At 36.3% G+C, this 15830-nt stretch overlaps 1 protein-coding gene across 1 annotated transcript; it reads left to right on the top strand.

Moving 5' to 3' along the window:
• The first annotated feature begins 1851 nt into the window (after window positions 1-1851).
• Window positions 1852-15431, top strand: LOC145962452 (uncharacterized). The gene is made up of 4 exons (XM_083083509.1): window positions 1852-2020; window positions 3008-3370; window positions 12039-12272; window positions 13282-15431. The coding sequence occupies exons 1-4, from the start codon at window positions 1852-1854 to the stop codon at window positions 13653-13655; spliced, it is 1140 nt and encodes a 379-aa protein (XP_082939635.1). The 3' UTR covers window positions 13656-15431.
• The last annotated feature ends 399 nt before the right edge of the window (window positions 15432-15830 follow it).

Genomic DNA, 15830 nt, shown 5'->3' with positions numbered 1-15830 from the left:
AAATAGAGATCGGCAAGAATGAAATCGAATTTGCGAAATCGAACCGATATACATCATTCTGAGAGTTCACGAGAGTTCTGAAAATTACGCACCGATCGAAGAGGAAGACACAGAGAAGATAAAAAAAGAGAGAAAGAGCGAACGAGAGAGAGAGAGAGAGAGAGAGAGAGAGAGAGAGAGAGTGATATTGATAAAAGGAGAAGTTTATATTATATGTATATTGAAACGGATATTGAAACGGAAAAATATATAGAAAGTGAAAGAGAGATGGCATATGAGACAAAAAAAATGTATTTGTCGTGAGTAACATGCAAGACCGTTTATCTACGAATCGATAAATCTGTATCGTGATGTTTTCCAAATTTATTTATATTTGAAAATTTTTATATTTTTGTACATATGTGTGTCACACAACAAAAATAAATAATTGACATTTTTATGGAATTACTGTCTCTTCTATGAAATATTATAATATATACAGAATGTGTTATAAAAGAGTGTTTGAAACTTGTTAGAAAGATGGATAGAAAATAATTTTCTTCAATAAATTAAATGAAATATATCTAACTTCAAAAAAACTTTAAAAAAAATATATTTAATCGCAAAATTTTATCAAAAAAAGAAGAGAAACAATTTTCAATTTTAATGATATAGGAAATTTATTTGCATTAATTTATGCAAAAGGAATCATATAGTTTCATATATGTAAAGATGCGAGCGAATCATCTATTACACAATATTATTAAAATCAAAATTTTAATTTCTAGCAAGATTAATTTTTCGATTTATATTGATTAGACTATTTTTGTGCATAAAATGATGAATATTACTTATTCTTTAAATTTTGAATTCTCTTTCTTAACTCTGTCTAAAATATTGATAATTCTATAAAAGCATAGCCACTAATTTTTTAAATTAAATTAAAAATTTAATTTTAAATTATGGAATTAATATTATAATTCAAGTTAAATTAAATTTGTTTATTAAGCGCACACACACACACACACACACATACAAACACATATTCTGTTTTGTAAATTTTACAAATTCCATATAAATGTGAAAAGGTATTAGTTACATTTAATATACAAAAATACAAAGTAAACAAAAAATAATTAACAATCTATAAAATTTTATAAATAAATTACATATATAATTCCTCGTTATTATGACATTCACCGAAATAAAAATGACGCGCGTCATCGAAACTTTTTCCCCCATTTGTGTAAAATATCTATCTTTTTCTAAATTTCGCGTGAAACGATTCGATGACCGATAACAAGGCCGGACAAAAAGGAAAAGCTTCGACCGCGGAAAGCATCGGATTAATTACCCGCGTACCCGCGGCGGCCTCTTTCTGCCTCCGAGTAAATATAGCGGCCCTGGATGGCGGTCGCGCGCGAGAGTGAGAGGGGTAACTTCCGCGGAGGAAGGGAGGAGAGGGTAGTAGGATGGTCGTCGAACGGTATATCCTATCCCTGGCCAACAGCGAGGGGTAGCTTCCGCGCGAGCGTTTCCAGCGGCGGGTGGTAAAGCGGGCGCAAATGCTAATGAGCGTCGGTTTGAGGGGTGGAATGCGCGCCAGCCCTCCGGAAGGGGACGAGGGGCCTCGAGCCCTCGGGAAGGGTGACGAGAAACCAACGACGAGAGGCAAACTCGGGGCGTTTCCATCACGCCCATCCGGGGCGCGGATTGGTTGGCGGCCGAATGGCGCCCTGGGCGACGCGTGGCGTCGCGACGCCGACGTCGACGCGTCCCCCGGCGACGGTTCTCTCCCGCGACGGCGGCGGCGAGTGCCGTCGGTACCGAGGCGCGACGTCGCGCGCGAGAGTCGCCCCGATAACCGTGAGGATGGAGCAGCTTGCCCAGTTCGTCTCCAAGAGCTTCGACAACGCGGCGGCCGCGGCGGCGGCGAGCGTCGAGGCCGCCGCCGCCGGCTGCAGGTCGGCCGCCGGCGGCAGGATCACGCTCAGTGTCGCGCATCTCATCGGCGATCACGCTGCGGACGACGATGATCGGCGTAGGTGCAAGTTTTTTTTTTTCTTCGATACACCCCGTGATGTTCACATGTGCCGATTGAATCGATCAGAAATTAGCCCCGTCGAAGTCGAAGCGATTTTCTAGTCAGTGCGCGCGTTCTTTTCTATAGATCTTTTTCAGCAGTTTTTTTTATAGATCACGATCTCTATTTATACAGATTTGATGCCATGTATAAGTCGAGAGGGAATTTGTTACGCGAGTCTAAGATCGATTCGTATGTGTACGTGCGAGTTTATGAGTGATTAGTATCAGCAATACAGAATGGAGTGTATGTATCGATCTAGAGGGATCCATCCAGAAAAAAAGATTGATTGTGAAAGTTGTAAAATCCTTGTGTCTTGAACAATATTTATATATTGCATCATAATTGTTTAGATCTTTCAATCACGTTGAATTAAAGGAAAATATTAATAATTGCAGATATTAAAGATGCCGAAGCTTCTTTTATAAATAATAATCTTTTATAAATATTTTTCTTCTTTTATTTCTTAGAAATAATATATTATAAAAGATTCTTAGTAATAATATATTATAAAAGATTATTATTTATAAAAGGAACAAATTTCTTAGAAATTCTTTCTTCTTTTATAAATAATAATTCGCATTTTTTTTAATTCATAATCATTATCTTTTACTTTTAAATAATTTTATTACATATTTCCTTTCACGATGCTATTTATGTTATTTTATTGTGTATTTTATATATTTTATATGCATATATTCTTTACTGAGAAGATTTCTCTTGGAACATAATAGACACTGTCAATTTTTAATTCAAATTCTTTTTCTTTATTACAATTTACACTTTTTATCATTGTATATATTTCACTATTATGCCAACAAAAGTTGTATCTATCAATGCTCGCTACTTTGAAAACTGCAATTCACTTACGAATCGATTTATCGCCGAGGCGATCCTCGTCACGATCAAGATGGTCCCAGGCCAATACAAGTAAAACTTGTTTAGATGAAAGCGCGCAGGAGGTCGGTATCGTCGAGACGAGCGGAAGTGTCGAGGAGCCGCCGTCGCCGGAAGGCCGATTACAACCGGAGGATCTGTCTGTCACGGCCAAGATCAAGGACATCCGGGATACCGCGGAGAGCCTGCCGCCTTTGAAGACTCCCGAGCTGAAGCTGTCGGTTCGCAAACTTCTCGGATGCACCCCCTCGCCGCCGCCTATATCGAGGGATCGATCGCCCAGTCCGGAAAACTGCGTCGAATTGAAAAGTCAAAGCTCGAGTGACAGCAAAACGACTGTATCTTCTAACGATCAGGCCAAAATATCCTCCCAAGTTACAAGGTCGAGCGGTCAAGAGGACCTCACCAAAGGTAAGAAGTAATAATCTTTTAATAACTAACGATGTAGAAAGTATATTTATTTTTTGAAATATGACGTTACAAAGTTTTGATGATATTATATTATTTTTATTTAGTGTGTGTAACGTCTATTTATTTAGTATAACATTATCAAAACTTGACATTTGTCATGGTATCACTTGAAAATATTATATTAAATTAAAGCAATTGTTAACCTTATGGATTAATCATCGTGATTAATGATCGTTTATTTTCTTGGGAAAAATTATGATCACATATATAATAAATTATAAATCAGTTATATAAATTAAAAATGAACTTATAAACTGCAAGGTAAAGTGGATAAATTAGAAAAGAATAGGGTTTTGCAAAAAATATTAAATCCAATATTATATGAAAATTTATAGAATTGTTGAAGGATTCGAATTAAATAACTGAACGTAATATGAAAAAATGAAAATATATATCTATAGACATTTACATAAAATTATGCGTATGTACGAGATAAAAAATGCAGAAAATAATCTGTATCTGTTTCCAACTGAAAATTTGTCTCAGACTTTTCTCGTGTTTCATACCTGCCCTGGCCCAATGTATGACGGTGTCAGCTTTGATTTTGGCAGATCGACATTATTTAGGATTAGACCGTTTGCGATTGCCGCGTGAACGAGTGCAGGAACGAGAAGGTCAGGTCAGGGAGCTCCCTCCTCTTTGGCGTCGGCATCGAAGTCGCGGCAGATCGGAGGGATCCGAGCTTCGTTTATAATTCAGGCCGTCGTCCAATAAAGCTCACAAGTGATTGGGAATAGCTGACCGTTCGCAACGTAATGATCGGCGACCCGATCGGCGATTTCGCTCACGAGCCGAGTCATCTTCGATAAAACGCTCGCTCGGCCGAGCAGTACTGAAAGATGAAATTACGTCGAGTCCCTCTTGCTGTTCGCCCTCGGACGGATATAAAGCGGACACCAACGGTCATATAAAAAACACTCGTAGAATTTAATGCACATCAAAATTATTCTTATTGTTAGTTAAATAGATTGAAATGTTAAAAAATTTTTTTATTTTTAAAAATGTAAGATGTCTAAATAGAGTATCTATTCTCTGGAAAAACATGGAAAATGTGGAATTCTCAGATTTTTTTTGTACTTGGAAAAATTAAGAAATCTCATGGAATTTTATTGAAATTCGGGAAATTTTTTGAATTCTCTCAAGAAAATTTCTCTTTAATAATTTTGCTTTTATTTTGCAAGCAGTCGACAATTTGCCGACAAGTTATTAATTACGTGTTTAAAATTTATTATAAATATATATCTATCTTTTTTAGATTCATTATTTCAACAAAATATTGAATATTGAATACATTCTTTATTGTAATTTTTAGTAGTAAACAAATGAAAATGCTATGCAAGTGAAAAGTTTTTATTCTAGGAAAGCTGTTTAGTTGTTTTTTAGTACATTTGCAAATAGTACTTGAAATTTAAGTGGTTCTATGTTTTTTCTTCGTATAAGTAAACAAACATTTAATAACGCAAATAATAACAAAACTTTTTTTTTAAAATTGCACTCCAAAAAATCTTTAAAATATTCTCTTAGACCTAGAATTTTGAAAAAATATCAAGAAAAGATCAAGAAATTTTTTACAAGACTTGAATAGACATACACCCTGCTAAATAACCAATCTTTATTTTCAAGATGGAAGAAATTTATCAAACTTATATTCCTTGTTTGAGAAAGAACAAACACACATACCATATTAATCAACTATTATAATATCAACATCTCTGACGTCTTTCCCATTAAATCATTATAATTCATCTTTTAATAGAAGGGATTGAAACATTTTATCTGTCTAATCTAATAGATCTGATCTGATAATCATGCGATTATCTTGTCCTAATAATGCCATTTTTCCTACCTGAATCGTCATTTATGTAAAAAACAAATTTTGCCTGCAAAAATTAAACCTGCACTGAAGAGACCGGTCAGTCACCATGGGGTAATCTTAGCTTATACCCGGTGTGCGGCGAAACTATTGCCGCGGGCAACGATTGAAACGGGAAACGAACGAAGCGAAGAACGAGATCGAAGCGACGGCGATCGCGTTATAAAAAGCGTGCAACGTTGAAGTAACGCCACGCACACTTCCCCGCGCTATAACTTCGGCCGTCGAGCGTGCGGCGCCATGAATTTATGGTTTAATATGCGGCCCGCCGCGTTAGCTGTGTGTACGCCCCTAAACGGGGGGGAGAGAGAGAGAGAGAGAGAGAGAGAGAGAGAGAGCGACGGCTGCTGCAGCAACTCGCCTATCTCTCGAGGGCCCATAACTTTTTCCGATTAAGCGCAAATCAAAAAGCAATCTGCCCGACTCGGCCTGCAGCGGCCGCGAAAGTAAAATCGTAAATATCCGCGAGGAGCTTCTCTCCGTTGGAGACTTTGGGTATCGAAAAGAGCGTCGAGTAATAGATATTAATGCACACCTTGCGAAACCGTTGATGGCCCCTGTCCTTTTATCGTGTTAATTCGTTACATCAATGTTATATTACTGTTACTTTGTGTTTACTGGGATCGTCGTATTTTGTACACTCAAAAAAATGCAACAATTTCCAAATGCGAGAAATTAAGAGGTAGATATATGATTATATATGACATATATTGAGATATCACTTTATACTTTACACTTAATCAATTTAAATGACAGAGATAGAATTTATATGTAAACTATTAGTGAAATTTAGAAGGAAACTTTTTCAATGTTAAGTCTATCTATGTTAAGACTAATTAATTATACCTGTTATAAAATTTGATCGTAGAAAATTTGATTGTTTCTTTCAAAAATCGTTCTAGCTGTAGGAACTCGTATTTATCCAATGCAGTGATTAATATCTGTCAATAGAATCTAAATTTGTCAGAAAGCATTATTAGAATTTATTTCTATAAAAATTTTACAGGTTACAATGTTCTAGCAGATATAAAAAATAAATCTTTGTGACACCTAGAAATCTACTTACATCAGCAAAATATTTTTTTGAGTGACATACACAGATACTGTGCAAAGATTGTTTCATATGAATCAACATCTGTTATAATATTATTTATTTTTTTATGACTTAAAAGGAATTTTGGCAAGAATTTAGGCTGATAATATATCAATCAATGGTATTCCAATAGAAAATATATATAGCTGTCCACGACTAGACATGTCTGATTATACATTTACCTGATTCACTGACATTGACACCAGTAAAGAGATACAAATTTTCGTTTCACAAAATTACTAGAATTATAGAATATTGGGCAATATATACATAATAAGAAGAAATACTTAATATACTACGTATCTCTTTCTCTCTCTTTTTGCTAAAGTTGCACAAAATTTAAGACAAGATAGTATTCGTACAAATATTATTATTGAGAAAATTTCGAAAATCATCAATTACATTTTGTTTTGACTTTCAGTGAATCTTTATAGTGAAAATTCGTTTCATATTATGTTTTATCTCGATTTTATTAATAATTGTTATTTAATACTGAACGATATTGTTTAAAATAATTTTATTTAACATAATTTTTATAATTTAAGATAATTACTATTTATGTTATTCATTTATTATTCAAAATATTGTATATATATATATATATATATATATATATATATTTATTTATTTATTTATTTATTTATGTATTTACGAAAAGATAGTATACAATACAATACTAGAAACTTACAAACACTCACACATATGTAATAAAAAAATCATGTATATGTTTTATAAATAAAATTTTGCATAGCTAAATAATTGTATGAAATTTTACATTGTTTATTTTATTTATTAATTTTTTTCTAAATTTGTTAATATAAATGATTTTATTTATTAAATAGAATTTTTCTAATTCGAATAATATAGTATGATTTTTTCCTATCTAATTTATAAATACATATTTTAGCTTTTTTTAAAAATCAATAATTTCTTGACAAGATCATCATAGTAATATCTTGACAATATTTTAATCTTATTGTTTTGATAACTAATTAAATAAATCTTGTCTTAATCTATTCTCGAATTTCGAGACAAGACAATATTAAGAATAGTCATAGGGGACAAGATAGAATCAAGAATAATTAATACTGATGGAGCGTTCCTCTATTAATGTTAATTCGCAAACATTAATAAAGTAAAACGGATAACAATTTCGTAAATAGCTCTTTTCGCATCATGTACACTCTTACGGACCTTGCAGTTTTCTGAAACGAGCACTTCCAGCGATGCGATACTCCAAAACACATTTTGTGCCCCTCCCGACGATTTAACGCGACGTTCGCGCCCATCGGTCTTCAGTCGCGCGTGTTTTTCCGCGTTTGCCGTAAGTGTTGGTGCTTGACCGCCGGTCAAAGGCCCATGCGCTCGTACGTATATTTATGGCACTTGGGGCGCGAGTTTCCTAAAGTATGATAGCGAAGGGTGCACGGCCGCTACTTTACGAAAAATGAAAGAGCTCCCTTTCGTGTATTTATGTCTCCTCGCGATCCGATAATATAAAAATATGCATAATATATACATATATATATGCGTGTATGTGTGTGTATATAGCTGTAAAATAAATATTTGCATAAGTATAAAATTGCTGCGGGGCAAAAATGTTAAGACGCGAAGGGCATTTTGAGAAAATAATACAATTAGATCAATTATAATTCGCAGTTATGACCAAATGTTTAAATTTAGTAATTAAATTGGTAATTAAATAATAATAATAAATTAATTAAAATGAAAAAGATATAATTAATTTAAAAACATATATAGCAGTTTATATATATATATATATATATATATATATATATATATATATATTGCAAATGTCGAGCGATGCTATTACCCAGATTTGGAAAGAATTATGCGATAAACGGTTAAACTGCGCGAAGGGTACAACCGGCACGCGAGCTACTTTGCTTCATTAAGCGATAAGTGATTGCAGATCTAAAAGCCTCCCTCCTGCTTCTTGCGTATTCATGGGACCGTGCGCCATATGTAGCGACTACGATACTTGGGCTACGACGACGCTTTTATACGTCTAATGGCCGCGGTATCTCGGCTCGTTTTGGAGAGAGAAAAATAGTATAGCCAAGGTGGCGGTCGGTCCGAGGGTGGCTTAACTGGATCAGGCCAAGAGGGCAGCGCTCTTAGTAATCGAATTAGTGACCCCTCGCGTCCGAGTGTGATTGCTTTGGGTTTTCCAGCAGGGTTCTGCGCTATCTGTCTCCCTCTTCGCCGTAGAATCTCTCTCGCTGTCTTGATCTCCACGAAGTATCGGTTAACATTTGGCAGTTACGATTTTGCACCTCGGATCGAGACGTTCGAGATGTATTCGACGGATGAGGGAATTTAAGAAAATGTGTTATTTCGGATTTGGAAAACGTGGTAGACTGAAAAAATGTTAATTGCCGAAATTAATATACTATCATACTTGTTTTATTAATCAAATAATAACTTTAATAAATTTAATATGTAATAATAATAATAATAATTATTATTATTTTATTATTTATTATTGCAATATATAATTATAAAATAGTCCGCTATATCTCTTCGAGTCTATCAGAAGGCAACATTTTAGAAAATGATGAAAGAATGAAGAATAAAGCGCAGATTTTCTCCCTCACGGGAATAAACGACTGACACATTCGAGTTAATGACTGCGACAAGGCGCGTATGCGTTGCTCCCTCGTGGGTTATGCTAACGCGATCGCGAAAGAGGGGCGCCGAAAACCGCGCGAGTTATTTTGGAGCAGAAAGGAGAAGGGGGGAGGGAAGGGGAAGCGGTTTTAAACCGCCGTTGTACATATGGATGCGGGCTGCTCGTACCCTGCCTCAGGGCTCAGATTGGATTACGCGGATACGCGTTAATTGATTAAAACGGGGCCGCGTACGCAATGCCGCATGGCGATCGCGCCGGCGCGTAAACGCATCCGGGTAGACTGCGTAAAGCGCTTCGTTTTTTTCGTTTTTTTTTCGGATAAATCGTATCGTTGTTCAAATAATCAGACAGTAACGAAAAGCGATATCGCAGGAATATATTCTGTGATGAAAAACAATAAGGGGCCGCTCTTCGATGTATTCTCGTTTCTTGTTTATTTTCCTTTAATAATCAATAAAATATAAATATAATAGTTTTTAATTCTTAATATATTATAAAGATGATTAATATTGTGAAGAAAAATAGAATAATGTGAATTTATTATAGATATTATAACGATTACAATAACGATTATGATAACTACACAGAAAAAAAGGACATTCTTGTTTTAAAAATATATTTAGTTTTAACATGAAAATCTTGAAATGAGGTTATATTGCGTTAATTAAAGAAAAATATAATTGCTTGAATAATTGCTTACTTGAATGAAGCCATTTTATATAGTTCAATCAAGGAAAATATATTCTTATGATTTAAGATTTAATTTTCTTGAATGGAAAAGAAACAATGTTAGATAGAAAATAACATTTTTAAATCAAAGATTATAATTTTCTTAAAATAGAGTCAAATAATTATATATTCTTGAGGTGACAATTACATATTAAAATAAGACTATAATATTGTTGAAATTTAAAATTATTAAATTCTTCTAAGAAGATTATAAATTGTTGCGTATATACGAAACAATGAACGCGTTAATTTAAGTTTATAAGTTTTGATTTGACACTTATTTTTTTTCTGTGTATAACGACTTACAGATCATTATTTGATCCTAGTTTGTTTTATTAATTTCCTATCATTAATAATGAAAATATGGATCTAATATAATTTGACTTTTAGCTCTTGCAAATTTTATAAAAATTATCAACATGGTAAAAAGCGCTCCTATGCATATGATACCGATCAAAAGTATATTGCAAGTAATATATTATTTACAAAAACTAAAAAGTGTATTGTTATTTTAATAAACAAAAATATATATATTATTATTATACATATTATTAACATATAAATATATTTATTACTGTTATTTTATGCTTTAATATCGTAAAAATTAAATGTTATAACAAATAATAATAGAAATATTAAATTATTGATTCTTCAAGATAGCTTTTCCAAGCTTCTCCACCGGATCTTAGAGTCCATTAGAGTTGGAAATGTCTTAATAGACATATCCGAAAAATGAAATCTATTAATAAAAAACAACCATTTAGAAACATGCTGGGATATCAGTAACAAAAACTTAAAAAAAAATATTGTCAAAAATGCCAAGATTATAAGTATTGAAAGTAAAGGAAAAAATTTAATATTTTCATTATTATTTGTTACAATTTTTAATTTGTATGAATTATTATAAACATAACGTAACAATAATAAAATATAATTTAATAACATTAATATATATTTTTATTCATTAAAACAACAATTTCTCTGCTTCTATAAGTGATGCAATACTTTTGACCGGTACTGTATATAAAGGATATTTAAATCAGCAAAAACTAGGATAACTATCTTGAAAGAAGGACGAGAAGATGCGAAAAACTTTCTTGGCACGTCGTATTAGAGCGGCCGCAAGCATCGCCGCGAGTTAGAGAGACGCTCTCGGATAATTAACGGCCATACGATTTAATTAATGGTCGCTTAATGTAAAGTAACTACGGTACTACGGCTCTTCGAGGTGTTGCCGACGTAAAAGAGGCGAGGAAGCCCGGACGAGAAGGGAGAGAAGAGGTGGATTAAGTGTCTCGCGTAAGAGCCCTTGACGAAGGGGATGTGATTTATATAATTTAGCAAAGTAGTGAGCTACGTAGTCTTATACCGGGTCGTTAGTCATCCCCGCCCCCTCCGCTAGACGAGGGAGGAGGGAGGAGGGAGGGCGAAAACTCGTACTCTCACCTTAATCACCCTCCACCTCCGCCTTTCTACATCTGTCCGAGGGAATCTTCCGCGCGAGGATGCTCTCGATGTAATACCACGCGATTAACACGCTCTCGTGTATAAACAGTTCACTGTATATGAATATAAAAATCAGCTCGTAGCTTTATGATATTCTCCGGTTGGTGTTGGTGAGAAAAATAACTTTCGCGTCGTTGCATTTCTCCTCGAGAGACGCGGGATACGTTTGTCTAATGTCATCCAATTAGAGACGCCGTGCCCGGCGTCTCGATTTGAATAAGATTCTCATGAGGTGGCGAGATATATGTTGATGGCGAGTCCAGACTGGAAGAAATGGTCCGTGAACGACTTGGCGGAGATCAATTTGGTAGCACGTCGCTCTTCGGTCTGGTCGTTCGCGCATTCCTCCCCGCGAATTAATCATCGCGCGACGAAAACCACCCCTTCTCTCTTCCCTTTTCCCGCTTCATGTTTCCGATGATGATTCACGACACTCGGATTTCTATTCTTGACAAGAGAAGTTTCCCCAGCAAACACCAAGTAACATTTGTATAATTGTTAGTTACAATTTCCCACTCAACAATATAACTATTACATGTTATGTAACTGTTACATAACAGTTATATTGTTGAGTGGGAAATTATAATTAATAGTTATATAACTGTTATTTGGTGTTTGCTGGGTCCGATCAACGAAAATATATAATATCATGTTTAATTATAATAAGAGGGATAAGGAGATATTTATTGTTTTTTTTCTTAACTTTAACTTTGTGTATTTTTTCACGCTTGCTCGCTAACAGTTAATTTTCTAGGATCCAATTGTCGGAACAACGGAAACGGCAACGGCAAGCAGAGGAGATCGCGAACGAACTTTACCATCGAGCAGTTGGCCGAGCTCGAGAGACTCTTCGATGAAACGCATTATCCCGACGCGTTCATGAGAGAGGAATTGAGTCAGCGACTTGGTCTCAGCGAGGCGAGGGTGCAAGTCTGGTTTCAGAATCGACGTGCAAAGTGCCGTAAGCACGAGAGCCAGTTGCACAAAGGTAAACTAAATTGTTGCAAACAGAAATTTATTTTTTTATTCCTGCGAATTAAATTCATCTACATCTATATATTCCTAGTTAGATTAACATATATTCTAATCGAAGAAATATATAAGAAAGTAATCGTAATATTATGTGATTTAGAAAAATTAACAGGATGTCTACTTCCTAAAAAAATATAACAAAATCTATTTGGAAAAATTAGAAAATTCTTGTGGAATTTTATTGAGATTTAGACAATTTTTTAAAATTGTTTATTAATAATTTTGTTCTTATATTACAAATAAGCAATCTATTGATAAGTCAAATTGTTAATTATGTGTGTTTAAAACATACTATAAATATATATCTGTAAAACATACTATAAATATATATCTATATATTTAGGATATATTTTAAACACACAATTCACAAGCTAAGGTTTTGTGTTTTTTATTTGTACAAGTGAAAAGCATTAGAAAATGCATAAACAAAGAATCCTATTTTAAAAAATTACACCAAACAATCTTTAAAATACTATCTTTTCGCGAAATTTTTCTTAAATTGTTTTTTGATAATTTTGTTCTTATGTTATAAATAGTAAGCAACCCACTGATAAGTCAAATTATAAATTATGTGTGTTTAAAACATACTATAAATATATATCTGTCTCTATATATTTAGGATATGTTTTAAACACACAATTCACAAGCTAAGGGTGGTTCTGTGTTTTTCTTTTGTACAAATGAAAAGGATTTTAGAAAATGCATACAATAAAGAATCCTATTTTAAAAATTGCACCAAACAATCTTTAAATACTCTCTTTACCCGAAATTTCGAATAAAAATACTTGGAATTCCCAGGTGGAAATTTTCTTACAAGATTTGAGCAGACACCTTGATTAAATTTGAAATTAAACGGAGAAATGTCAATTTTATAAGTCTGTGGATTCATCACTCATTGTCAGTATCAATCGGGAAAAGTTCTCTCTCTCTCAGATGAGATTCTCGAAACTGAAATCTTCCCGTAGGCGTCGCCGGGAGTATGGTGCTGGCACCGCGAAGCCCGCCGACGACGTTGGAGCCGTGTCGGGTCGCACCGTATCTGCCGGCGCTCAGGTTGCACCCTCCGCCGCCGATGCAGGGAACAGGTGCCGCGAGTGTCACGGTGAGCTCGGCCTTCGACCCAGCGGTCTTGCACTACGCAGCGGCCGGGGGCCTCTTCTGCCTGCCACCGCCGCCGCCGCCACCCTCGGCGCCGTCGGCCGGTCATCCCCCTCATCCGTTGAGCCTGGCGGCGTCGCTGGCCGCCGCCGCTGCCCGCTCCAAGAACAGCAGCATCGCGGACTTGAGGCTGAAAGCGAGGCGGCACCAGGAGGCCTTAGGGCTCGACAGGCCTGCGTAAGGTAGACCACATCGTGGGTACGTCTCGGACGAAGAGGACTCAACGGGGATGAAGAGGTGTGCGCGATGGTAAGTATGCTCTTCGGGGAGGGTTCAAAGGATTCGTCGAGAAGAAAGGATGGGGAGTGAACTATAATCGCGGTGAGCTCAAATTCTGATGCCGTAAAGAAGAATACGTATCCTAAGTTGTTGTCGTTGGTTTGTTCAGACCTTTAAGTGGGCGAAGATAAGTCTGCGCACCTCTTGTAAATTTTAATACAAATCATTCAGCGATCTTACTTGCGTCCCTTTTATCTGTTTAAGTTTGATGCTAAGAAGTATGCCTAGCAACTTGAAATCCCAAATTGCATGTGTCATTATTATCCCAGGCAGAAGTTCGCACGTGTTTAGAATGTTAAAAAACGACACACGTGTATCCCTTCATCCGCGACGTGCCGAAGCGTCTGAGAAGTACAAAGAGGACACTCAACCCAGTATGTATAAAATAAAAGACGCGACGGGAAACGTGTAACATAATGTATACAGGATCGGGACTCTTGCTTTGTATCCCGATTAATGTGCTCCGTGTCGTAGAACTGTGATGCAAAACCGCGATCGGAGACTTAATCAGCGACATAATTTACATAATCGACAACGACATTAAAGAGGTGACATTAATGAGTGCTTCCCATTGGGTGACACAAGTCGACACAAGCGTCACTTTCTCTTTGTTATTCACTAATGTTGAAAAAAAGAAATGATTTGTGTCGTTAAATGGAAAGCACCCATTTTACAGTGTATTGTCACCTATTCTCGAAGCAGCTCTCTCCTCAGACAAGCGGGTGGCAGTTCGGAGCTGAGATTAATGAGTATGTTCATGTATGTGCTTCAAGTCCCGAAGAAAATTTCATCAGAATGACGTATTTGTTAAGAGAAAATTTGAGGAAACATCAAGACATGTTGGGTTCTATAGATCAGGAGTACATTCATCAACGAATGCAGCTTTCTCGATCGAGCTGATTTAAGAAACGTCGCATCAAGATCGTTATTTCGGTTCTCGCCGACGACATTAGTCCACGAGGGAGAACCCCAAGACCAGGATCGCTGACCAACCGCGAGAGGGAATTATAGATCGCCGCGTCCTGGCAGCGATGTGCAAGACGTAACTCTCTCGTAGATGATTCACGGGTGGGTGGACGGACGACTTCCTCGCATTCGTCGCCGGCGACGCGAACGAGGGACGGCGGGCATCGCCGGGTCGGGGCGCTAATGCAATAACGCGTGGCTACGCGGATAAATCAAGCCAGGCCGAGAACCGGCTCCGGGAGAGAGATAGAGAGAGTAGCCGTGCCGCGTAATCGCGTTACCCCGGGGTCGTCCCCGGGGCGCCGTTATTGTCTCTCCCCCTCCCACCCTCGAAAACGAGGTGCACCAAAAAGCGCGCGTGTTCCTCGAGTCTCTGGTAATTCGTCCAACCCATTTCCACGCAAATTGCGCTCGCTCGTGTCTTATTTTACGGAGCGATTCATGTATCGTTGTTGCATTTTCGATTACTTGTTGGGTTCCGCTAAACGTGTTAAATTTTAATATGCTTGTGGGTGTAGCAGAATATTTGTGTGCGATACAAATATTATTGTAATTAATTTGAATCTAATTTATTTTAATTTAATAAAAACATTTTATTTTGGTAATCTATATATTTTAAAAAATCTATATATTTTAAAAAACTTTAAAATTTGATGGAGCTTTATGCAAAGATAAGGGGTTTCTTGCGACGTGTGTTATATCCTGAGGTACAGTATTTACCGTATTCGAAGTATGTTATTAAAAATTATCGCGATATGAAACATCTTCCGGTGCATGTTCGCAGATAAATCAGACATGCACCTCGGGTGGAAGAGGGTGGTAATTGCGTTAACACGGATTTATTTCGACCATCCCCGGGGCATCGTTATCGTCCCATCCGCGCGCCTCGATAGGTCGAAGCAACGTCGCGTGATCGTGATTTGATTAGCGACTTTAATTAAAAAGAATGCCGACGCGCAACAACTGCTTTAACGTGTACGATCCACACGACCCAAGCTTTTTATGGTCGTCGTCCATAAAAAAGAAAAGTCTGTAATTCGGTCTATAATTCGTTTTATAGCCACCGGCTCTATCCGTCAACGATGATTTACAGGTTTGCGTAAATCGATAT

This window comes from Camponotus vicinus, unplaced genomic scaffold, assembly GCF_025532165.1.
Source record: "Camponotus vicinus isolate PSW18456_S1 unplaced genomic scaffold, iyCamVici1.0 SCAF_12, whole genome shotgun sequence".
NCBI lineage: Eukaryota > Metazoa > Arthropoda > Insecta > Hymenoptera > Formicidae > Camponotus > Camponotus vicinus.
This window is presented reverse-complemented; position numbering and strand designations above follow the sequence as displayed.